The sequence below is a fragment of the Hydra viridissima genome, unplaced genomic scaffold (genome assembly GCF_058129835.1).
Source record: "Hydra viridissima isolate aposymbiotic clone 2 unplaced genomic scaffold, HvirCarnegie_v1 scaffold_11, whole genome shotgun sequence".
Lineage (NCBI taxonomy): Eukaryota > Metazoa > Cnidaria > Hydrozoa > Anthoathecata > Hydridae > Hydra > Hydra viridissima.
The window spans coordinates 1,813,972-1,841,196 of NW_028324310.1; the positions used below are offsets into that span (position 1 = coordinate 1,813,972).

At 29.7% G+C, this 27,225-nt stretch overlaps 4 protein-coding genes and 1 non-coding gene across 13 annotated transcripts in view; 3 read left to right on the plus strand and 2 right to left on the minus strand.

Annotated features, from left to right (window-relative positions):
• Window positions 1-27,225, minus strand: part of LOC149881646 (uncharacterized) — a 74,796-nt gene that overhangs the window by 14,235 nt on the left and 33,336 nt on the right. The window lies entirely within an intron of this gene.
• On the plus strand, window positions 18-2,252 carry LOC145191303 (uncharacterized). Its single transcript, XM_080068368.2, has 2 exons — window positions 18-488; window positions 647-2,252. Exons 1-2 carry the CDS (start codon window positions 456-458, stop codon window positions 1,901-1,903), a joined length of 1,290 nt encoding a protein of 429 aa, XP_079924494.2. The 5' UTR covers window positions 18-455; the 3' UTR covers window positions 1,904-2,252.
• LOC145191758 (ATP synthase F(0) complex subunit g, mitochondrial-like) lies at window positions 6,795-8,685 on the plus strand. Its single transcript, XM_090067712.1, has 2 exons — window positions 6,795-6,970; window positions 8,337-8,685. The coding sequence occupies exons 1-2, from the start codon at window positions 6,895-6,897 to the stop codon at window positions 8,615-8,617; spliced, it is 357 nt and encodes a 118-aa protein (XP_089923838.1). The 5' UTR covers window positions 6,795-6,894; the 3' UTR covers window positions 8,618-8,685.
• On the plus strand, window positions 14,903-14,984 carry Trnal-uag (transfer RNA leucine (anticodon UAG)). Its single transcript has one exon. It is a non-coding gene; the product is annotated as a tRNA-Leu (tRNA).
• On the minus strand, window positions 20,110-25,962 carry LOC149881647 (uncharacterized). Of its 8 annotated transcripts, XR_016445259.1 has the most exons (6): window positions 25,358-25,962; window positions 25,125-25,209; window positions 22,259-22,703; window positions 21,252-21,600; window positions 20,891-21,020; window positions 20,110-20,285 (listed from the first exon to the last, which is right to left on the minus strand). XR_016445259.1 is itself a non-coding variant. In XM_090067657.1 (4 exons), exons 1-4 carry the CDS (start codon window positions 25,590-25,592, stop codon window positions 20,209-20,211), a joined length of 426 nt encoding a protein of 141 aa, XP_089923783.1. In that variant the 5' UTR covers window positions 25,593-25,956; the 3' UTR covers window positions 20,110-20,208. The 8 variants fall into 8 exon arrangements, 3 of the variants coding, with proteins under 3 accessions (XP_089923783.1, XP_089923782.1, XP_089923784.1); XR_016445258.1 differs by having other exon boundaries at window positions 20,891-21,600; XR_016445262.1 differs by lacking the exon at window positions 22,259-22,703 and having other exon boundaries at window positions 20,891-21,361; window positions 21,558-21,600; window positions 25,358-25,955.

The following is a 27,225-nucleotide window of genomic DNA, read 5'->3' on the forward strand; positions in this document are numbered from 1 at the left end:
ATTTTAAATCAATCGACTTGCTTAAAATTACACAACTTATGAGGAACAAACGCCTTGCTTGAAATTTGTAATAAACAGAGATTTTGAGGAAAGAATTTAAGCATTTTTTCCATTTCATCAAAGATGTTTTACTTAATTTGTGAAGCTTTTCTGCTCAAAATGTTTGGGGAGCGCATTGTGGACTTACCTAAAAAATATTATCATCAAGACTACTGCATTATTTCGTTATTTATTACAACAAATAACTCCCCGAAGACTGATTGTCCATCTTCAGAATTAAATTATGACGTTATTAAATACATAAATTTTTGCATGCTTTTTACAATCCACCAATCACCATCCAAGAAACTTGAGTTAAAATGAAACTTGGATTATTAGTTATTTGCATGAAATAAGCGTTCAGTGAGGACAAGTTCGTATCTTTGAATTTTTTATCTATTTTTAAAAAGCGAACGATGCAATCGGAAGGTGAAGTCAATAAACCTTTTGTAAGTTACTATCATTATTTTTATTATTATTCTAATTTCATAGCTTCTTTTAATATGATTTACTTTTTATATTATAAACCTAGTTTTACAACTATAAAGTATATAATGATTTTTGCGAAAAATTTTTTTTCCATAAGGTTCAAAAATATTTTTTATAGTCAGCAGATATAAAGTTTGGGAGTAATTGTGGAAGTTCAAAAGAAAAGCAAGAAAAACCGCAACCTAACTTTATTGGACCAAATGCAAAAAAAACGATTATCAAAGTAGATTTAAACAAAACTCCCGAAGAACAACCACTGCCTTTACATAACCGCTGGCATCCAGATATTCCACCTATTGCGTCTGTAAACCCTGGTGAAATATTTAGAGTTGAATGTTTGGATTGGACAGGAGGTCAGATTAAAAATAACGATAGTGCTAAAGACGTTGAGTTAGTTGATCTAACGCGCGTCCATTATCTCAGTGGCCCTATTGAAGTCCAAGGTGCAGAACCAGGCGATCTTTTAGTTGTTGATATTCTCGACATAGGTCCTCTTCCAGGTTCAGAATGGGGGTTTACTGGAATTTTTTCTAAAGAAAATGGTGGAGGGTTTTTAACAGATTATTACCCAAATGCTTCTAAAGCAATCTGGGACTTTGAAGGAAGATATGCAGTCTCCCGGCATATTCCTGGTGTTAGATTTATAGGTCATATTCACCCTGGGTTAATAGGATGTGCACCATCTCATGATCTTCTGGCGGAATGGAATAAAAGAGAGAAAGAACTATTTGAAACTAATCCAGAGCGTATTCCTCCATTAGCTAATCTTCCAAATCCAAATGGTGCGCTTGTCGGCAAACTTAACGGTGATATTGCCGAAAAAGTAGCTAGAGTTGGAGCTCGAACTGTACCTCCTCGTGAACATGGAGGAAACTGTGATATCAAAAATTTGTCTTTAGGATCTTGTATATACCTTCCAGTATATATCAAAGGAGCTAACCTTTCTGTAGGAGATATTCACTTCTCACAGGGAGATGGTGAAATATCGTTTTGTGGTGCAATTGAGATGGCCGGCTGGATTGATCTTCGTGTTAATATTATTCCAGGTGGAATGAGAAAAAATAACATTTTAAATCCAATTTTCTTAACCGGCCCATTAAACCCAGGGTATTCCGATTATTTAGTTTTTGAAGGTATCAGTGTTGATGAGAATGGAAAACAACACTATCTAGACGCACATATTGCATACAAGCAAGCTTGTTTAAATGCAATTAATTACCTAAAAAACTTTGGGTTTACGGGAGAGCAAGCTTATATGCTGTTAAGCGCTGCACCAGTTGAAGGACGTTTAAGCGGAATGGTGGACGTTCCTAATGCTTGTTGTACGCTCGCAATTCCCACCCAAATTTTTCAAGTTGATATTCGTCCTAAGTAACAATGCATGGCATTTAAATGATGTAATTCATTATAAAACATGAATCAACGACTTTGAATAAACTCAAACTCAGATTTAAATGGAATATTTTTTTTGTTATTCTTGGTTGGATATTGTTTTCGTTATCTACTTAATTTCTAACTACGTAACAAGACGTTCCTGCGTAATTAACACGTCATAAACGGTCGAAAAACAGCTGCAGCTTAAAAGTTTGTGAATTTGTAATGAGTTATTGCTATTCAACAAACTTTTTAAACATTGTTAAAAGTATAACTGATTAAAGTCGATAATTTTTAAGATTTTTTAAAGAAGAGTGTTTAAATCGAATAAAGTAAAAGTTATAAACTCATAGAGTTTCAAATGATTTCAATTTCAACCCACTTCTAAACTTAGATAATTAACCCACTTGTGAATGCCAACTGATACAACTTGCAGTTCATTTACAACCTAAAAAATTTATTTGTTTGCACTAGCCTATTAGCCATTTGCATTAATTAGACCCCTAGTCCGTGTTTGGACTGAGAGGGCTAAAGCGCATTTTTAAGATTATGAGTCAGCTAAGCCATTCTTTTTTATTGCATACTTGTTGTAAAGTTAGTCTATAGCCTCGTGCCTATTCATCATCCTGTACATGAGAAATTTATCAACTGGTATCCCCCGTTAGCTTCGCCAAAAGTACACTTAAACCTTTCATTTAAAGTCATTTAAAACAATGAATTAATACTTTCATGAAAAGTATGCGACTCTTAGATTACATTCTACTGCAACCGCATGCTTTTGCTCTTTGATAATTTAGTATAGCCGTCCCATATATATTAGTTTATTTGAAGAGTAGTTAGTACTGTTACATACATGTTGTTTTTTTTTCAATATGGTAGATTTGTATGCCGACATTTTGGAAAAACAAAGCACAATTTAATTAGAATTAAGGAGTTAAGATCTGGGGTACGGGGACTTCTCGTCGCCATAGAGCTGCAGTTATATGCTAATCAGCTTAATTATTAAAATACAATAAACTAATTGATTATTAAATAGAAATAACTGGACCCACAAGCAAGTTAAAAAACAACTAGTCAAACAACTGTATGAAGAAAGAGATAATCGAGTAAAAAAAAGACGTACAATAACCAATTCATTTAACTTAAAATTTATCAAACGATCTAGTACCAAAAGGTGTCGAGTAAAATTAAGATTGTTCTTTCATCTAATTTTTATAAAGAAATTTTTTTAGTTACACCCGGTATATTACCTTTTACAACCGGTACATCACTTTTTTCAACCGGTACATCTCTATTTGTTGCTTTTTTCTGTTTAGTTTCCAAGCTTTTTGATTTAATTTAAATTACGTTTTTAATTTCATTTAAATTTCAAAATAGCATTTTAAAGTAAGTATCAGTAAATATATAAGGCATGTTCTATACAATTAGATATCTATATAAAACAAGCGTAAACCTGTCACAGTTGTAAAAAAAGGATTTAACCTTGATGCTAGGACCTAAAAAAAAAAACTTTTTATGACTTTTTTTTGACTTTTTTTTTAACAGAAACTTTTATATCATCAAGGTTGTCAACTTTTACTTATTGCTGTTGTTGTTCTTTTCTCTTTTGGATAAATTTGTTAAAATTAAATTTGTTTTTGTTTTTTTTCTTAAATTTGTTTTGTTTCTTCAAAGAAACCAACATCCAATTAGAAAATTATTTCTCACTTACAAACAAATTTTTAAAGTAATAAAAATAAACTTTATTTGATGGTAAAATTATGAAAATATCTTAAATGAATATTAGAAACTTCTACAGCAGTAAAAAGATGCCTGGTCATCTAATTAGTGACGCAAATGAATGGATTAACGAGATTCCCATTGTCCCCATCAACTATCTAGTGAAAGCCAAGGAAACGGGCTCGACAAAATCAGCAATGAAAGAAGACCCTGTTGAGTTTTACTCTAGTTTGACTCTCTTTCTCTATGTATGTATGTATGTATGTATGTATGTATGTATGTATGTATGTATGTATGTATGTATGTATGTATGTATGTATGTATGTATGTATGTATGTATGTATGTATGTATGTATGTATGTATGTATGTATGTATGTATGTATGTATGTATGTATGTATGTATGTATGTATGTATGTATGTATGTATGTATGTATGTATGTATGTATGTATGTATGTATGTATGTATGTATGTATGTATGTATGTATGTATGTATGTATGTATGTATGTATGTATGTATGTATGTATGTATGTATGTATGTATGTATGTATGTATGTATGTATGTATGTATGTATGTATGTATGTATGTATGTATGTATGTATGTATGTATGTAGGAATAGTTAAATGCTTATGTTTCTTAACGAAAAATTATTTTTCTCGTCTTTTAAAATACATTTTATATTTAGAAAAGAAGCATGAAAATTTTTTCTTAATATTTATTATAATTCGTGGAATTTTGGGTTAAAGTAAATTTTTTAATGTTCTTTTATGAACCAAAACATTTCCTGACAATCATTCAATTATATAATACTTATAAATTTGTTAATAAATATGTACTTATAATATATGTTTACAATATAAAATGAAACGGTTCGCTTCATTCAAGATCTCAATTCATCAAAAAGCACTAATACTTAAATATTTAATTTTAAAAAAAAATTTTTTAATTTAACTGTCTTCAAAAATTGTTGAAACCTCCCCATACTCTGCTGAAACCTCCCCATACTCTGCTGAAACCTCCCCATACTCTGCTGAAACCTCCCCATACTCTGCTGAAACCTCCCCATACTCTGCTGAAACCTCACCATGGTTTTTGGTTGAGGATAGCTACCCTTTTAAGGAGATGATGTAACATCTCTGTATATTGTTCGAGTAAATTCTAAGAAGAGAGTTGTATTGCTGGTGTTAGACTTACGCGAAGAAAAAATTTAGTTACGATATTTTTTTTTTTCCATTTGAAGTTAGGAGACTCTAATTCTGTGTTTTCCGCATAACTATCACCAATAGGATTGTCATTGGAGGAGATCACGAGGAAAAATGAACAGTTCTGAATTAATCCTTTAAGAATGCTATTATCTTTCGTAGTTTCTTCGTGTTTGCATGCTCTCAGCACAATTTGTTTGCAGGTCCTGGTAATTTTTCATGGAAACTTAATGCTACTAAGTATTTTAAAAGTGTATTTTATAGAGTGTTTGTAGCCATTTAAACAAAGTTTTACATAATAAGTCTTCTCAGATGTAAATTTTAAACACTTCTCTTCTCAGATGTAAATTTTAAACACTTTAAAATAATTGGCTGTGAACCTTCAATTTAAATTAGTTATTATGGATAATATCGATAGAAGTTTGAATTTGAGTGCTAGTGACGATTTCTGTATCTTCTCTTTTTGTATCTTTATAAAAAGACTAATAATTGAGAAAAACAGCAAGCAGCTGACGATTATAGGATTAAATTACAAATTCAGTTTTCTTCTTTACAGATCAAGTGATGAAATAACTTTAGTAAATGAATTTAAAAAGATTCTTTAGATCTGGAAGAGTCATTTCCTAATGATTTTCTTTTGTTTTCTAAATATAAATATTGCTTTCCGAAATTAATCTTTCAGTTTATTGAACAGCAGATCATTTTTGATAAGTTTTCAAATCTAAAAACTTATCAAAAATGATTTGCGATCAATGGTGGGACAACGGTGGGACAACGGTGGGTCTTCTTTTGTAGGAGTTGATAATTAAAATATCGTTTGTGAGTTTGGTCAGCAAATTGCTGCCAAATGATATGATTTACACATTAAACTAACGAAAATAAAATAAAATATTATATTTGATGAAATATTGTACTTTAGTTATTATATTTAATGTAATATTTAGTTTTTTTATTCAAACTATTTTAATGAGTATAGCTAACAGACACAAAAACAGATTCTAATTAGAAAAGTTTTTAATTTTAAATTTTAATTTTGCTTTTTTGCCTTTATTTCTCTTAATCAATAAAAAAAAAAAAAAAAAAAACAGCTAGCAAAAATTTAATTTTTTTGTAGATCCATAAATTTTTTGAAGTTCGTAGGCCCTTAGCACAATGCCTACTGTACCTAATGTTTGATCCTGTCTTGGCTTTCTACACTTGTTTTTAGACAGATAATTATTGCAGAATGGCTGTTATTTAAAGAGAAGTAACCTTAGCTATCCAACACTAAACAGCCGATTTCATTAAAAAGATTGTAAAAAACGATCAGCAACGCAAAAAAGTAGGTGGAGCTAAAATAGGTCACTAAAAGCTTCAAGCAGTAATCAAAAAATGGAACTAGGTACGCATTCTAAGAACGCAAAACTCATTCTCTTCCAAGAAAGTACAAACATAGTTTATATATTAGAACTTTTAGAACAAATGATACGTTTTTTTTGCCCAATTTCTTTGGTACTCATCACAAAGTTCCGAGGCAGATTAAACCAAGAATGTTAAAAGAGTCAACATTATGAAACAAAAATCTGTTAGAAAACTAGGGAGTGGGTGATGGGGTGGGGGCTGGGGGTGGGGTGGGGGAGATACTCTCACTATTGTAAAATAAGTAAAACTTTTGCAATCTCCTGTTTAACTTTATAGATGTAAATTCAAATTTAAAATAGTTCTTTTAGATAACTGTATGCTACATGTGAAACTAGCTCAAAGGTTATTGATTTCAAAATTGTAAGAATATAACAATATCAAACTTAGGTTGAAGATTTGCATAATTTTTTTATAACATAGTTATAAATGAGACGATGAACAAGAACTGCTAAAGTAAAGTTGTTGTTACAGAGTTACATTAAAGTACGACCTTCTTACAGGTTTTCATATACTGCTAATTTATTTTACACCCATCGCACTCTCTTATTTCTATTTTGATAACTGACCTTTTATAATGCCGGCCATTTTAAGAAGGCAAATGATACGGTAAAACCGTAGTCCCATTTTTAAGGTGTTATAAGCAGTTGGCCTGCCCGTTAAACAAAAAATGGCACAAAAGGCTATCCAACTTGTTCAATCAGCATCTCCTGAAATTCTAATACGAGTAGGAAAAAGGGGTGCCAGTAAGTTTTTTTAGAACATAATACTCTAATGACAGAGTAAAAATGAACTCATAGGAGTAATTTCAGTTTTCGTTGCTAGTATATTTATGTATAATACTTAGTAATAAACATAAAAAGATATGCACGAATAAGTTGATTTATAGTATCAACTAAGTTATTATGTTATTCATGTATATATTACACATTAGTTAGGTTTTAACAAAAATGGCTACAATGCTGTAAAGATTTAAAGTAAAAAGTTCTTAACTAAAGCTTACTCACCTTAACTAAAAAATATCAAAAATTCAAAATATGAAAATGAAAATATTCTTCAAACTTGTTTTTCAGATTTTCATCCAGAAGATAATTTCTAAACATTTATTAGATATCAATGCAAAAGTAAGATTGTAATCTACCAGTTCTTTAGTTGGCTTAAGAACCAAAATATTTAAGAATAAAATAATTTTGTTTCTAATGTTTTTGTTAATGTTGAAAAATCCTAATGTTAAAATGCTCTATTCACTACTTTTTGAATGCGAAAAACATTGGTTGTTTTCAAAACTCTGGAAATGTTACATTCGTATTAAATAAGGCTAATTTTTCTTCCCTTTAAACAGCGTGCACAAAAAAGAAGTTGATAGGGTTTGTCACTAGCACAAATAATTTATAAAATACACTAGCACAAATAATTCTACTTGAAGAATCAAATTTTGTCCTGCTCGATTTTCTTTTTTTGATAATAAATGTTTCATTTTTTGCTTTAAAGTCAGTATTATAACTAACATACTATAATAATATACTAATAACTAATATAACTACTATAAACCCAAGTAAAGTTACATTCTATAAAGACAAAAAAGAAAAACATTCCTTTTTTTGTTGTTGTTGTTGCTTTGTTTTATTGAATAAAGAAATAATTAGAAAAAGAAATATGCTTTGATTTAAATAAATTGATTTTACTATAGATTTTTCTTATTATCTAGCATGTCTGCAAACTTTTGCACACTATCAATTTGATAGTATTTCTATATTTTTTAAATAAATTTTTGTTATGGAAATTCTGTTAACTTTAAAGAATATATATAAAGTATATAATAAATATGATGTAATAAATATAATATAAAGGCTTTTGAATGAAAGCTTCTTGGTCACTGTGGAACAGAAATAATTATTATAGCTAAAATACTTGGCTAAACCACAATTCTTCCAAATGAGGAGTTATAATAATTTTAATCATAGTACATCTAAGATAGTTCTGTTTAGCTATACTACTGTATTCAGTAAAATCCTATTATATCAGGCATGTTTTTGCTTTATGAAATGGTAAAGTGTTAATGAGCATAATTTTTTCAGGTTTTCTTAATATTTTAATGTAATGTTTTTTTAGATGCTGTTTTAAAGTTTGGTCGAGTTTTAAAGCCAAGAGTAAGTAACTTTGCAAATAATGCACGTGTTGAGTGTGCACCCCCTTCACCTTCAGAATTTTTTCAACAGTTAACTGTTCTTCGAAATGATTTACTAAGTGGTCGGAGCATAGAGAGACTTAAAGGCATGTCAGTGAATGAAGTTACAGCGAAAGGGCTTGTTCTTGTAGAATGTGCCTTTTGGGGCGTGGTTGGTGAAATGATTGGACGCAGATCAATTATTGGATACAATCCCACACTCTAGAATGATATAAGAATAGTTAAAGTTCTCTAATTGTAGTAATTGTATTTGTGCAATTTATTTTCAGTGTATTATTCTTGTCCTTTATGACCTGTGAGAAGGTCATCAAATCTTGAAACAGGTTTTTAAGAACCTTTTAAATTAACACAGAACTTAATCATTGCAGCAGTTATTTTCTTTCATCCGATTTTATAGTGAATGCCTTTTAAGCAAATTGATTGTTTAGTAATGTTTTTAAACTTGAAGAACGGATAAGTCCTCGTTCAAACAAATTACCGCCGATACCTCGGCCACTAGGGTCTATGCATCTGGAGAACTATTAGTCTCCACATATGTTGTAATCCCTCTATAGCGATGCATGCACAGTCATTTCATACATGATAAGTTCCACAAGATTCTTGGAAGAATTAGCAGTTTCTACATATAAACAGTCAACCATCTTGAATGTATAACCAGCCCGGGTTTTTGCAACGCAACAAATTGTACATTTTCTACTGCTTTTAACGTTTTGTACAATTTTTTTTGATCTGACAGCACAATCCACAGAACGACAGTTCTCAAACTATAGTTACGAATGATACAACAGGCAATTCTTCTCATGTCGGCAGTAAATTTCTGACGGGTCCAGAAAATAACTCTGGACCTCTCGTAACTCCTTCAACTTCAATAGTTCGAAATCTGATCTTATCTTTGCGGCCGTTTAAATAGAGTCCGATCAGTTTTGGCTGGAATGGCTTGGTTAGCAATCGTTATTTGCCAACTTTATTCTTATCTATTATCGTTGACGTGTCGCCATTATGTATATGACCCACATTTTGCAGTTAGCACTGACAATCACTGTTGCACAACAACCTGGAACTTTATACCTCTCGTACATTTTAGCTAGATTTGGTAGTTTTAGACGCATTTCTTTATTGTGCTGTTTATTATCAATATCCAATACTTTATTGTCATTGGTAAAATTCAAATCCAGATCCATTCCATCTATTATTAAGTTGTCCTCATCAGACGCTGCCAAAACATTTAGATCGCTAACTTGTTCATCAATTTTGATACATATGCGATTTTTTTGATGAAATGATGAATCGTTTTCGGCGATTTTGTTGTAGCACAAGTTTCTTTGCAGCCCCTGCAATTCGTCATTGATTACATTGATCTGTCAAGAAGCCTCTCTTCACAAGTGGCACCCTATGCTCAAGTTTGCATTGGCAACTTTGAAAATTGATACATTTGCAGATAGCAACATTAAATAGTTTCAGAGCTGCTTCAGTTGCAAGTCTTTTAAGTCGCTCGTTATAAGCCGGATCGCATTGTCTAGATTTGTATGGTTTTAGCAAGTTTTCTTTTACCAAATTTTGTGAATCATTCTGATTTTCTCCACAAATATCTTGTGTGACTGGGGATTGACAATTTGATCAAAATTTAAAAAAAAAAGTTCAATGTATTGTGCTGTTCTTTCTGCGACTGGAGAAACTGCAGGATCCGAAGCACTGTCTGTCACTTTTACCTCTTATTGCTGAGAAGCAGCCGGTGCGTGTAAACCTAAACCCTAACCCCAACTTTAACCCTAACATTTAGCAAGTCAGCATGCTTTGCTAGGTTCTTTCACATAATAGCAATGGGGTTACAGTTATGTAATAATGCGGGGTTGTGTATTACGATGCGTAAAAATACGTGTACGTGTGGTGATACGTTTACAACATGTAACAGTCGTATATTGCTTAGCAATCTGTTTCATAAATATGATTGCTTTAGTTTGTAATTCGTTTGTATCATAATCAGCTTTTTTTAGCCCACCTTGCCAGGCAATATCTTTGTTATTATTAACAATTTTCTTTGATTTATACAAATTTTAAGCAGACAGTAAAAACTGGTCACTTTTTCCTTACAATAGATTTTAAGAAAATCATTTTGGTTACCGTTCAAGTTGTTTCACAAATCACTAATCGGAAAAAACTAACGAAACCCTTTTTTTTTTTATCTCGCTCTGTTTGGTCCAGGAATCAGTTATCTATATATTTACTAAAGACTTCGTCGTTATCAACTTGCTCTTAAAGTGAAGGAAGAGATTTTTATTTATAAAATCACAATAATCCCTCAAATGTCCTTTTTAAGAGAATTGTTAACTAAAAAATCAAGCGGGAGTTGCGCGAATGGTCACACTACCATGTTTATTAATGAGTGTATTTTTTCATAAAGTTGCAGCATCACTAGGTCTTCCTCTATCTGTTGAATTTTATAAATATCTCTGCATAAAAAAACCTCCCTGATGATGTGACATGACATCATGATTTTTATTTATTTCCTGTAGAAGTTATTAAATATGTAAAGCTGACTACAAAATGTTGAGGAAATCAGTCATAAATCAAATCAGATGAATGGCAGTTTTTTTTTTTATCGTTAATTACTAAATTACTCTTCAATTTTAATTGCTTTCATGCTATTATTGTACTTTTGTAATAAAATGCTGCAACATTTTGTAGTCCATGTAACTTATTTTTGCGTAAGTAAATTGTTGTAACTAATAACAAACAACAAAAAATGCGCACATTTAAAAACAACATTCGATCTGGGAAAAAGGGTTTTTATCAAGTCCAAAAAGATAAATAAATATTTAAAATGGTTAAAAAACATAACAAATTTAAAAATGTAAGAAAAACTATTAACGACCTCAAAACTTTTTATAAGAAACTAAACACACTAAAAAATTCTATCAGGTACTAAGAATTAATGTAAGAATTTACCAGGTACTATTACTAAATTTTAAGATTTTGACAGGTACTGTTAATCACAACATCAGTTTAAGTGTTTGAGTGGAGACCTTTTTGACACGTTCATCATATCGCGAGGCTAGAATTATTTTGTTCTATCTCCCATTTTAAAAGTTGGGAGAAAATGAGTTGTTAATTTTAGTTAGTAATAATAACTTTTAAAACACGCTTTATTTTATAAATTTTTTTCTAAATAATTTGCTTAAACGTAAGTTATTTAAAGCATAAGTTATTTTTTTTTTAAATTACAGCTAAAAATTTAAACAACTTTTACTTTTAGAAAAGATCAAAAACTTTCTCCCAACGTTTAAACTTGGAGATAGAACAAAATAATTCTAACCTCGCGATATACCTGTTTATGTTCAGTTTTTTTCCCTCAGTTGTTTTTTAAGCACACTAAATTTAGACCCAAGTCTGATATGTTTCAAGAATGTAGACTATCATATTGGCATTCTCAAAATAGTTGATAAAAGATAAATTTTTTTTTCATACACATAAAAAAGGGACATCTTATTTGACTATTAAAGCACGCAAGGGCAAAATAAACGATGAATAACGAAAAAACTGAGACAACACCAACGTTGTCAAAAACCTGCCATGGTTGCTAACTGTAACTGTGGATTGCTATGGATTGTCGTGCTATTTTTACCAATTTCCGCCGACTTGGTCAACGTATGTTGGCAAAAAAAGGCAGTGGTTGCCGAGATCTTCGGCAATTCCGGCAAGTCGGTGAATGCGGTATTTAACAGCGGGAATGGCGACCGGAATGCAGACTCTTATAAGCGTCTGGGTCTCGTTACTTTTTTTATTTGAGACGAGACGATTCTAAAAGCTTTGTCCCGATTAGCAATAAATATCGAGACAATTTTAAATTTTTAGTCGAAATCCGGGACGATACCGACACAAGACGAGATATCCCGGACAAAATAGGAGCTTTACAATTTCTCAGAATTTGCATCTTTTTAACGGGACATAACGAGACATAACGAGACATACTAGGTAATCTTTAATGCGAAATTTAAATAATGAATTTCTGATACAATTTCCATTATTTATTTCAGCTGCTATTATTGATATTGTTATACCATCTATAAAAACACAGCTTTGGCAATACCAATGGTAGCAGCTGAAATCAGGGGAAAAAAATATTTTTAATATAGTATTTTACTTTTTCAACTAAAAGATCGTGCAAGAAAGAGATAAATATGTGTCCAACGGCTAAGTTTCTGATCATTAAATATTGTTTATCGTTGAGGTCAGTATTCACTTCTAATGCAAGAGTTTTCTATACAGTCATAATTAAGGGAAAGTTCATCCAAAGTGTCTTTAACTTTTTTGATCAATAAAACATTTAATCTTTTTTTAAAAGTGTACTTCTTGCAGAGACTAACAATAGAGGATGATGTTCAATACCTAGTTCTTTTATTTTTTCTCTTTTTCTTTGTTCTCCGAGGACCATCCATTGTTTATGGAGTTTTCCAGAACCAAAATGGCTATTTTTATTGGTCATAAGATTTTCTTGAAGCCATTGGTATTCTTTTTCTATAAAAAAAAATCATGATTTCTGCCACATTATTATTTTTTTTTTCTTCACTTTTGAAATGAATCTATCTAAAGTAGCATTAATCTAATTTCTTCAGTTTTATTAGATTTCGTTAAGTAAATTCTTCCAAAATCGTAATTTATCCACTCCTAATTCACGTATATTCGGGATAAGATCTAATCTTTTTGTTGTTGTTGTTTTTAAAATCATTAATATATATCAGAAACATTTTTGAGTACTTTATATCATTTTTCCCTTTACACTGTTTAACATTAATTATGTAATTATTATTATTATTTAATTATGTTATTACTTCTTTGACAATTATCACATTACGTTTCCTATAATGTTTAAGTAAATAATGCAACTTGTATATTACAGGAAATACTGAAGTTGTTAAGTAATTCTATTTCAAATGACAAGCACTTCTTGAATAGTAAATCATTATTCAAATAAAAACATTTTAACAAATTTCTAAGTAGCATATGATGACAAAAATATGTTTCTTGAAACTATATTTGATGTTGAAACAAGTCATACAAGTAAAAGATTAAAAGTTCTCCATTTTTACTAAGTAAAAATCTCTCATTTTTTAGATTTTTTTAAAAATAATATTAAAATTTGTAACTTCTTTTAACCATAAAATGTAAAATATAAGTTTTATGAAAAAACCGTTTTTACTTTTTAAATAAATCATCATTCTAATTTAATATTATTTAAAAAAGGGCACTATATTTACAAAAAAGTTGTGAGGGGTTTATTGCCATTTTTTTGTTGTTTTGAGTCACTGTGCGTCATTTCTGGCTGGCAAAATAAACTTGGTTGGCAAAAAATTTATTCACTGCGAAAGCGCGAGTTAGATATCCGGTCAATATAATTGATCTGTCTCATAACGTTTCGTAATTATCCGGGACACAGTTTTTAAATTCCAAGACAAAAGTTTATGTCCCAATTTATAACTTATTCCGGGACAATCGTTTCCATTGTCTCGTTATTTTTTTCCGGAAAATTTCTCGTCTCGTTACGCTTTTCCTAGTTCATTTCGAGAAAACGATTCCGAGACGCAGACGCTTAGACTCTTATGTTAATCTTAAAATTTTCTATTTATTTATATGTGCATTTAAGTTATATTTGTCTACATGTGCATATAACTTGTGAATATTTCTTATTTAAACTTTATCTTATCTCTTTTAAAGGTCTGGTTTATGGGTGTTACTTATATAAATTTTGTGAGATTCTATTTTAATTATGTGATTGATTTTTTTCTTTTTTTTTGGTTTTTTTTTTTAGTATAATTTCTATCCTTTTTAGGTCGTTGCGATTATTTACTAAAACATAATTTGAAATAATCTGTGTTTTGTAACATTTTTATTATCATGAAACTTTATGATAGCGTTGAAGATGGGGATTATTTTTTTGAGTAGCGCAGTGATAATTTGAGCGCTGAAGATATTGTTTGGTCTTTGGGGAATGTGTTTGGTTATGTTTGGTTATGTTAGAATGTTTGGGTGTTGGGTTGTACTCAGTGTTACGTGGATGTGCATTTGTATGGCTCGTGTATGGTTAGTGTAACGATAGATTTTTAAGAATGATTTTCAAGGACTCGAGATAATTTTGGCATTTTATTGTGAAAAAATATTGGCCAAAATGTCAGAATAGAAAGATACCAGAGTGAGATGATGTCTGAATGGAAAAATGTCAAGATAGAAATGACGTCAGAATGGAAATGTATCAGAATGGAAAGGTGTCAGTACCTTACCAAGGGTAAATTTGTTTTCAAAAACCATTTCAGAAATTATAAATTTATTATCAAAAACTGAAATATAAAAAATCCTAAACCGTATAGATTTCAGGTCTAATCATTGGTTCTTTTTTGTTAAAATATAAATATTCGGAAAACTTTTATAGTTAAAAAAATAATAATAAAAATATACTTTTAATTAAATTTTTAAAATTATGTTAAAATTGTTAAACGGCAGGATGGCCGAGTGGTCTAAGGCGCTGGTTTTAGGCACCAGTCACTTCGGTGGCGCGGGTTCGAATCCCGTTCCTGTCATTATTTTACCCCTTTTATGAAGTATACTTAATAAATGTAGTAGATGAAAAGTAAACCTAATATGCCAATTACCTATTTTTTATCAATACTTTAATATTAATTCTACTTAATAACACCTGAATATAACCTAAACATACTTTAAGTAAAACCACCCTATAATTGTACTGATTAAAGTCAGTAACTGCAGTTTCACTGAACCTTTTTTGAGTTTGTTGGTTTGAAGAATCGTGTCATACATCATTAGCTTCGTTACAACATGTAGATTCTGGTTCAATGCGTTTGTCCAAATAAAAAAAAACCTTTTTGCTTTACAGTTTTGCAAGTTGTTTTGGAATTTTGATAATACAGTTCTGCAGGAAAAAAAAATTGGATGGAAAACTGCTGTTTTTACATAACATTGGGGCGCTAAAAACGAAAACAACATTTATTGAAACGTCTATTGCTCTATTTCTATTACATAGGGAATCAACAAATGAAGTAAGGTTTATATATTCACTATAGATTACATACCCGGTATGTAATCTAAGGATATATGTATTATGTTTTGACCTTTATAGATTTATTACCTATAGTTGAAAACATTTCAATGCTAAAACTAAAAAAAATTGGAAAATCTTTAGAATATTGTAACACTTCTTTTATATTTAATAAATCTTTGTAAATGTTGTTTTTCTAATGATACTTTTAACTGATCACTTATTGCACAAATGCTTGTACCATAACTGGGTAAGCTGCGTTGTGACGTCACAATATGTATTTAATTTTTTGTTTTTTTAAAATATGCTGTTATTTTACATTTTGTAAATCAAATCACTATGTCTCATGCAATTAAAAAGTTTGATCATGATGCAAATTGAAAAAAGATTTTCTTTTTTCTTGCTTTTCTTGCATCTACAAAATCTCTCTTAAGCTTGAGTTTTCCTTTCTTAAGTATTGTTTACAAAATGAATTTCTGATGAAAGTCAAGAACATCCTTTAAACCAACATTTCTGCATGAAAAAGCAAGTGTACGATCAAGACACCAAGTATATTTCTGCATAAGTATTGAGGCACAGACAGTCGAATCCGAAATCGATCAATCCGATCAAAATCGGCGTCGATTTTGTTATCGAATCCGTGTAATACTTTGCTCAATTTCGTTCGGCTTAAAAAAAAAAAATGACGTCGAACTTCTGATTGATTTTGTAACTGACTAAATTTTTCCGAAGAACCAATAAGAATGAAATCGAATTTAAATTGTGATTTTAATTAAAATTGATTTAATCCAACCAAAGCACAAAAACCGTCAATTTTGCTCAATCTTGATTAAATAAATACAATTTGTTTGTAATAGTAAATCTATATTGTTGTTTATTTCTCTCACGCTTCGTGAATATCTTTGCAAATACCCCCGAGGGTATAATAAACGTTATTTACAATATATATGACGCACCCACAACGTTCCTTCTGGCGCAACACAATTATAGTTTATATATAATACAATTATTTAACTAATTACATTTTTACAAATTTAGACAACTTTAAATAAAATTTTGAACAATATTGATTTTAAAGTTCAAAGGCTAAGGGAGATGAACCCTCTGAGGGAAGTCAAGAAGGTAAAAAAAAAAAAGATGAATCATGACTAGATTTGAACAATTGGACGCCAGAAAAAACGCTTCGTTTTGGAACAAGTTTATTTAACAGCAATTTCTATCTAGCTAAAGGTTCTTTGCAAGTCTTAGAATTTTACATGCATTTACGGTTAAAATTGTAAATGAAAAAATGAAAAGTTGTTCTCTTCAAAATCGATATTAAAGATTTTGAAGAGAACAACTTTTCAAAAAATGAAAAGTTGTTCTCTTCAAAATCGATATTAAAGATTTTGAAGAGGAAGTTGATACATTTATGTTTGCAGGACATGATACAACTGCTGCTGCATTGAGTTACATATTTGTAATGGAGTACTTGGACTGTATAATCAAGGAATATCTTAGGCTTCAACCTCCTGTATTAATATTTGGGCGTTTCTTAAAAGAAAATACTTCATTAAGCAATTACTTAGTAAGTAAAGGTGCTGAGGTTATTGTGATAACAGAAATTTTGCACACCTGTCTTGAGTATTGGGAAGACCCCTCATCCTTTATACCTGAGAGATTTTCTAAAGTTGATTTTGCTTTTCATCAACCATTTCTATATATTATCATTTTCAGCGGGTCCCGGGAATTGTATTGGTCGAAAATTTGCACTGATGGAAATGAAAGTTGCTGTATTTGAGGTTATGTCTAAATTCATTGTTAAATTCGCCTAAATTTGTTCACAAAATTGTTGAAAATTCATATCTCATGAATAAAAAATCATAACTTATTTTTTTTTTCGAATTATTATAATTTTAAATTATGTTATAAAAAGAAATGTGAATAAATAAAAAATACTCAACAATGATTTATTTCAAATAAGAATATCTATTTTGATGATATTTCAATACAATCTCATACATTTGGTAGCTTTTTAAAAAGCAACAAATTTAACATTAAAAATTATTTTGACTTAATTTTTGTAGATATCATCCACCCAAATAGTTAAAATATTTTAAAACTTCACGATTTATGTTATTTTTCATTTTCAAAACTTCAGGTGACACTTAGTCATTGATACTAACGAGTGTTAATATCATCCTTTCACTCAACACTTTTCATTTAGAATTTCAATTAGGCTAAAATTAGTCAGTAAAAACAGAAGTTGGTTAGTAAAAGTTTTTTTTTTCACACTTTTCTACAATAATTGACCTCCAAAATATTTAACAATATAAAGATAATAGCAAATTTGAAGTGAAGTAATCAATTAAAATTGGTCAGTAAAAACAGAAGTTAGTAAAACTTATTTTCACAATTTTGAGCAATAAATAATCTCCATATATTTAACGATATAAAAATGATAGCAAACTTGAAGTAAAGTAACTAGTCTGTTAGTAATGCTTTAACAGCTTTATTTGGTTTCCCACGTTTTCGATTTTTACCAATAGGAATGTCTTTTGCTGCCAGTGGAGGTTTACAAAACTTCATTCGAATTGCAAAACCACCAATATGTTTACACATGAGTTTCTTAAAGAAATCTTAACAACTCTACATACACTATGTGACCAATTTTCTTCATTGTTGATTATAGTTAAGGTCCAGACTTTAAAAGCCTTTTGTTTGAATTGATCAAAAGTCTTCCATTTCATTTCTTTGATGTAATCTATTCCTGTCTGAGTAGTTTTTATTTCTTCATTTGCAGGTAGGTAATATTCAGTTGAATTACCTTTTTGCTTGGGTGAGATATTTGTTGGGCTTAGCCTACAGATAGTCTTTTGCCCACAAATTTAGTGTAACTGTTGGGTCTTGGGTGTATTTTTTCACGTTTGTTTTATAACCCTTTGACTGTTTTGCAGCCATATCTAATGCAACCTCTTTAAACCTTGAAAACGAATGCCTTTCCTTTAAAGTGTCTTCATCTTTCGCAACTCTATCAAATGATTTCAAGAGCATTACTAGTACTTGGTGTGAAATGTCTAAACCCTTGATACCAAGTTTGATGAAAATTCAACCCTTCTGCTTCAAAACACCCAGAAAGTTTTTGTTCTAGCGTTTTCCATTTGCAGTCCTCAAAAAAATGCAAAGTATGATCTTATTACTGATTTTCTTCCTCCGTTTCTCTTTAGTAATGAGACACTATTTCAGGAACAGATTGCTTTCCGTTAATATTAGAAATGCGGTATTATTGTCTACCTGTTTAATTGTTGCTATGGTCGACACTGATGTTTTCTAAATGTAATGGTATTACAAATAAAATACTGTATAAAATAAGTGTAATACCAGATACTAATTGCTTTCCTAGTAACTATAGTTATACATTGTAATGAATATCAATTATATTAGGAGGTTTTATGAGTCAAATATAAATACTCTGCTGTTATAGTCGACAGTGACATCTTGAAGTTCAGTAACACTACTTGGTGAAATTTGATTAAATTTTATATTATAAAAAAGCACGACTTGGATACTATTTAGATAAATCAGCTTTTAAATTTCGCAGTCGTATTACTGGTTGATTCATAGTGATGAAAGAGATGTTTCGCTTTTTTGGCATCACCATAGTTTCTTTGACAATATTACTTTTTACTCTTGAATTCAGTGGATCTCGAGTTTTCGCAGATAGAACAGGAGCCACCGCTACTTGCCAGCAATCCCCCGTTCAACAATGCACCACTGTAAGCGGCATCACTGTATGCAAATATGTTTCAAGCACAGTATGCACTGTCAACAAACTAACATAGCCAAACTTTAAATGAGTTTTTTTCTTTTCTTACTGAACATTTTATTTAGTTTGTGATCAGAAGTGATCAGCAGTAAATCAGTATTGACGGAGAAAGTTTTTTGTGACTACACGTCATTTATTTTTGTGACTACACGTCATTTATTTTTGTGACTACACGTCATTTATTTTTCTGACTACACGTCATTTATTTTTGTAACTACACGTCATTTATTTTTGTGACTACACGTCATTTATTTTGAATATAAATTAACATGCAAATTAACTTTATTTTTCATGTACTTCTATATTGTGTTTTACAGTTCGGAAATAAGTAGAACAAATTTTTTTATTAGAAATTTTTTTTTTATTATTAAAGTAAGTTTTGTTTATTTTCTAAGTGGTGATTTGTAGAATTTTCCTCGTTATTAGATATTTATAAACGCAATCAAATCTGCCGTTTCCCTCAACACGTCCCAGCCAACATTGACAGACGGGTACCGTACGGGGCCCATACGGGTCTGCAACTGGGTCCCGTATGGGAAGACCAACGGTATCCCGCCGGATCTTGGCCGCGGTTTCCATATGGGGCCCATATGGGTATGCCCGCTGGGTATCCCGTATGGGTCCCAGTCAAATCCCGTACTTTAAAACCATAATGGGCCCATTTGGGTTTGCAACTGGGACCCATATGGGAAACCCATCGGGAACCCGCCGGATCTTGGCCGCGGTTTTCCTCTGGGACCCATATGGGTATGCCCGCTGGGTTACCCGTATAGTTCCCACAAAGTTTGCCAATTGCAAATCTTGAAAATCTACGTTTACAATTTACAGATAAAATAAAACTGTATATGATTTGACTGTTTGTTTCAAACAAAATAACAATTAAAATTACAATGTCAAAATTGAGAGAATTTTTAACCATTCTTTAATCGCGTATCATCTGATTTCACGGTTGTTTCGCGAATTGGAAGCTTTTCCATCGTTTTATTCTCGTTTCGAAGCTTTTTCTTGTTTCAATATAAGCTGTAAAAAATAAAATTTAACTGTTAGTCTGAAATTTTATAGGTAACACACCTGGTTTTATTCATTTAATATATTATAAAACTCTCTACTCAACACTCTTCAGATAAAAAATTGTTGTGATAGTAAATGTATAACATTCCTAGTTAGTTACTGATAAATAAATTATAATTTTATATTGATATTGTATATATTTTTAAATAAATAAACATATATATATATATATATATATATATATATATATATATATATATATATATATATATATATATATATATATATATATATATATATATATATATACACACACACACACACACTATATATATATATATACAATAACCACAACGACGGGGGGTGGGGGGGTGGGGACAAAGACCCCCTTGATTTTTTCAAAAGGACCTCATATAATACTTTTTCTCACTAAGAACTTAAAAAGTATTTTAGATTTTTTTGGTACTTCGGTACCCCACTAAAATGTCATGCCATGGCCCATATATATATTTATAAATTAGTAAAAACACTTATCTACAAACAAAATCATTCGACTGAAACACTTTTACTTAAACTAGCCAATGATATATTTGAACTTTTTTAGTTAACCATACCCAAAAAGTTAAAATTGGTAATTCATGTTCATCTAACCAAAATGTAAAATATGGAGCAGCCCAAGGTACAGTCCTGGGTCCAAATCTCTTTATCTAGTTGTGGATATACCAAAATGTCTTGAATACATTTCTAAATGGATGTGTGAATCATTCATAAACCAATCAAAAACAAAAATATTAATTATGGCACCACCTAACATTCAAAAAGATATTATTATTAAGGGTACTTTTGTTAACAAGAAATGCATTTGATTTGTTGATTCTGCAAAAAGTCTAGATGTGATACTTGACAATCAATTATCTTTAAAAACACAAATAAATAAGATTGTTAAAAACTGTTACAATATAATGAGAAAAATACCCAAAATAAAACAACTCTTATCCCATAAAGATCTGTGCACCATAGTATGTTCATTATTATTTTCACAACTATATTATTGTAACTCCCTCTACTTTGGAATTGATGAGACACTATTAAAAAAAACTGCAGTCTGTTCAGAATTGTGCAGCAAGACTGCTCAGAATTGTGCAGCAAAATTTAACACTAGAATAGAAACTCAAGTAAATAACAAAGAATATAACAACTTGCATTGGCTAAAAATTAGAGAAATAATATATTTCAAGGTCGTTTTAATAATGCAGAAATCTATTAAACAGGAAGCACAACGTCGTTATGCAATTTAATTCAATACTCTATGTCAGAAAGAACACTAAAAATAAAAGAAACAAAATACAATAATCATTTCAGCAATCAAGCATTATCTCAGTCTTAAACTTTGGAATATACTTCTAAATACCATCAGTATAAAAAAAAACACAACTATTTTTAATCAGAAACTAAAATCATATTTAATGGTGAATGGAGAACTCTTCCACCAGAAAACTCTTGATTATTAAAATTTCTAGTTTTGTTTAACTTGCTGTACAGCTGAGCAAGTGTTTTGCCAACTTCTGGCAAAACACATTACCTGTGGGTAAACCCATGTATTTATTTATTCATATATATAAAAGCCTGTTTAACTTATCTCAATCTACAAAATCAAGAAAAAAGAAGGCAGTTAGGGGATATGATACAATAATTTAAACATTCAAGGGGCTCAAAGAAGTAAATTGGTTTCATATCAATGCACACCACATTCCCTTTTAGCACAAGAACCTGCAAGTAATGTTAAAGGCTCTAAATTATATATATATATATATATATATATATATATATATATATATATATATATATATATATATACAAAATATATAATGTATTATTATAGTGTAATAATACAAATACTCTTGTGCGTTTGAGAGTGCTCAATACTAATGAATAATAGAGCAATATTTATTTATTTATTTATTTAAAATGAATAAAAACACCTTTATATGGAACTCTGAGTTTCATGCCTTTCGGCAGTCATCAGCCATAGTGTATATCGTTACTTAAAAACCGTTTAAAAATTACAAATTAAAATTACGGTAGAACGAGTTCTGACGTTACTAAACGGAAACAAAAAGACGTTAAAGGTTTTAGTCCCTGGTGTCAAATAAGGATAGCAAAAATTTCTTTGCATGTCGGCACTTTGATATTATTTCATATCTTTTGTTAAGTAAGTTTTCTCCTTTATATGATAATATATGAAATTTTTCGCGGAGACAAAGATTACAAACTTTTGCTGCTTGATTGTAGGGCTTGCATTGTGCTATAATCTTCCATGTAATCACCGGTTTCAGATTTTTAGATTTTAGCATCCATATTTCTTTGGAAAGTTCGGTGTCATTTTTATATTTAGGCGCGTTGAAAGATTTAAGATGGTTGCCATATCTAAGTTTAAATGTAGTTTCACTTATACCGAAAGAAAAGAAAATATTAATTTTTTATAATATTTTATAGTATATATATATATATACATATATATATATATATATATATATATATATATATATATATATATATATATATATATATATATATATATATATATATATATATATAAGAAATATCAAAGGGAATAGATAGATATCTAGACTTAGAAAATGTCAGAATTAAGCAAGCTCTACGTATGTATAGAGTGTTCAAGGGGAATCCAAAATCTGTCCGATTTAATAAAAGTCTGACTTATTAAGGGTTTAACTTAACATATATATATATAAAAGTCTGACTTATTAAGGGTTTAACTTAACATATATATATATATATATATATATATATATATATATATATATATATATATATATATATATATATATATATATATATATATATATATATATATATATATATATATATATATATTGATTGGTTATGTATTATATCAAAATAATACAAAGCTCTTGTGCGTAAAAGAGTGCTCAATATTATAATAATAGAGCAATATATATATATATCTGTTATTTAAATGGAGAAAAACAACATTTTAATAGTACTTAAAGTTTCGTGCCTTACGGCAATCATCAGCTATTAATTACAAATTAAAAACGTAAAAAACCGTTTAAAAACGAATCAAATTTACGGTAGAACGAATTCTGACGTAATGAGCAAAAAGACGCAATCATTTAGTCTTCAGTATCAAAAGAGGATAAAAGGAACTTGTTAGCATGTCGACATTTAGATAATATTTCGCTTCTTTTGTTGAGTAGGTTGTTTTCTTTATGCGATAAAATTTCAAACTTCTCGTGAAGGCAAAGGTTACAGGTCTTGGTTTCAGGGTTGGAAGGTTTGCATCGCTTTACAATTCTCCACTTTATTATAGGTGTGATGGCTTTTTCTTTTAATTTCCAAATTTCCTTTGAAAGTTCTGTATCATTCTTATACCTGACCGTATTAAAAGATTTTACATGGTTAGCATATCTTAGTTTAAATGGTGTCTCGCTAATGCCAAAATAAACTTTTTCTATATAGCTGTATGCGAAACGTAAAATCCATCATTAATTCGCATAACCACAAAATTTTACAAGACCAAAAAAGCATACCAAAAAACACTTGCAACTGTACTAACAAAACTACTTGCCCTTTAAACAATCAATGTTTATTAAGCAACATCGTTTATAAAGCTATCGTGAGTTCCGAAAATCTTGAACTCAAAGAAAAAGTTTATTTTGGCATTAGCGAGACACCATTTAAACTAAGATATGCTAACCATGTAAAATCTTTTAATACGGTCAGGTATAAGAATGATACAGAACTTTCAAAGGAAATTTGGAAATTAAAAGAAAAAGCCATCACACCTATAATAAAGTGGAGAATTGTAAAGCGATGCAAACCTTCCAACCCTGAAACCAAGACCTGTAACCTTTGCCTTCACGAGAAGTTTGAAATTTTATCGCATAAAGAAAACAACCTACTCAACAAAAGAAGCGAAATATTATCTAAATGTCGACATGCTAACAAGTTCCTTTTATCCTCTTTTGATACTGAAGACTAAATGATTGCGTCTTTTTGCTCATTACGTCAGAATTCGTTCTACCGTAAATTTGATTCGTTTTTAAACGGTTTTTTACGTTTTTAATTTGTAATTAATAGCTGATGATTGCCGTAAGGCACGAAACTTTAAGTACTATTAAAATGTTGTTTTTCTCCATTTAAATAACAGATATATATATATATATATATATATATATATATATATATATATATATATATATATATATGTTAAGTTAAACCCTTAATAAGTCAGACTTTTATTAAATCGGACAGATTTTGGATTCCCCTTGAACACTCTATACATACGTAGAGCTTGCTTAATTCTAACATTTTCTAAGTCTAGATATCTATCTATTCCCTTTGATATTTCTTATATATATATATATATATATATATATATATATATATATATATATATATATATATATATATATATATATATATATATATATATATATACTATAAAATATTATAAAAAATTAATATTTTCTCCTACAGAAAAACCTTGACAATGGAAGCTATAATATACATAAAAATTTTTATGCAATCTATAAATGACAAATATTTAATTGGAACCTAACATTATAATAGATAACAATTATTAAAACAAATATTAAAACAATATCTTAATCACTTTTCTCAAAAGGCTTTTCTTGATTATCTCTAAAGGATTGGCTAATTATCAAAAGTATTATTTTTTTTTTTTAAATTTTAATGATTCATAAATGTACAAGTTTTAAGCCAGTTACATAAACATAAGCGGAGTAACACTAACATAAACAACTTTTGTATGTTAAATTAAAATTATGTAACTTTATATACCTATTTTTTTGGTTTTGATATACTTCATCAACATTTGAGGTATCTTCTGCATATCTGCATTTTTCTTTTGCTTCAGATTCTGTGTCTAAATTTTAAAAAGTACTTATGATAATTATTGATGTATCAAAATTTCATTTTCAAATTTCAATAATTATGATTAAATGCTTAAATAAATTTATAAAAAATTATCAAAATTATTACTTTACTATCTTTGAGAATATTATATAAACTACCTGCAGTTGACAAAATTCTTCCTGAAAACCTAAGCCATCCAACCTCAGGTTCTTGACATATTGATTTAGCTAAGTCTATTTTTTTCATATTTGTCCAGCGAGGCCAATAAAAATCTGTAGATTTTCTAGAGGAAATTATTGATAACACATTTTCACTCATAGCATTCACTAACCAAATTAGTGGTACGTAATCGGTATTGTTTTCTTCATCGAATGCAACATTTGCATACAACATCTTACTCAGTAACACAGTACAGAAATTACACAGTAAGTTACTCTGCTACAAAATGTAAACGAAAGTAGAAAAAATCCATACTCCGCAATCTCCTTTATATAGAAATAAAATATTACTAAATTGCACTTTTGGATTTACAGAAAAACGTTCCATGGTCTTCAAAAACCATTCATGATTCTAAGAATATATGCCACAAGGTAGTAAGACAATAATGAAACATTACGTCAACTTTATAATATTATATGCATTTCCTTGTGGCGTTACTTTTCATAAACGTAAATATTAACGAATTCTTTAAAGTATTAATTGTTCAAATTGCATGTAAAACTTTGTAAAATTTTCAACTTTTTACTAAAGAAAGAAAAAGAGAAAAATTTATATATAAAAAATAAAAATAGTTATAACAACTTTTTATATAGAGTTTCATAAAAAGCATAAAACGAGAAAACGATTATAACTTTAATTTATACGTTATATTGTAAAAACTTTTTTGCCCAAGGTAAGTTGCAAATGGCGATAATGGTCTGATTGCATAGATTTTTCCGCATATTACTTTCACCAGATGGGTCCCCAATGGGAAACCCGTAAAAGTCCCAGTTTTCTTAGCCCTTATAAACACCAAATGCGGCCCATATTACTATTTTTGCTTAATTTTTCAACCGTAAGTGACCCGTCTGGAAACCAGAACACAAACCCTTCTAAATCCCGTTCCCGTAAGCCCAGTTAAAAACCATATGGTACCCGTCTGTCAATGTTCGCTGGGGTTTTAAACATTCTTATACACGTTGAAGTTATTTACTGGTATTTTTTGTAAAAAAAATTAAAAATTGTTTTAGTTTATAAAAAGTTTTATCTGCAACTTGTATTTAAAGCTGTTCACAGGAACACCTTTCTAAAAAATTCCGAAAAATTTTCCGAAAAATTTGAAATGCATGATTCACCTTTTTGCTGACATAAAATCTGTCACCAAAATTTGAAAAAAGACGTATGTATGTATGTATGTATGTATGTATGTATGTATGTATGTATGTATGTATGTATGTATGTATGTATGTATGTATGTATGTATGTATGTATGTATGTATGTATGTATGTATGTATGTATGTATGTATGTATGTATGTATGTATGTATGTATGTATGTATGTATGTATGTATGTATGTATGTATGTATGTATGTATGTATGTATGTATGTATGTATGTATGTATGTATGTATGTATGTATGTATGTATGTATGTATGTATGTATGTATGTATGTATGTATGTATGTATGTATGTATGTATGTATGTATGTAATGTAAATATTAGATATAAACAACCAAAAACTCTGTCAGATGAAGGTTGTTTTTCTTTCAGAATACTGTTAGTGTTGTTGCTGTTGTTTTAAGAATGCAAAGGTTTGTTATTTGTTAAATAAACCTCATCGGGGAAGCAGAAAGTAGAAAGTAGTTATCATCAAAGGTAGAGAGGCCGAGATAACTCTGTTTTATTTAAATGAATGAAAAATATGAAAATAATAAAAGCCATAAAGATTTTAAAACTTGTTATTAGGCATGAGCAGTATTGGAAGTAAATAAGGGCACCTAAAAATTGATTGATTTCTAAGTCTGGCAATAAACACTTAAACTCCAC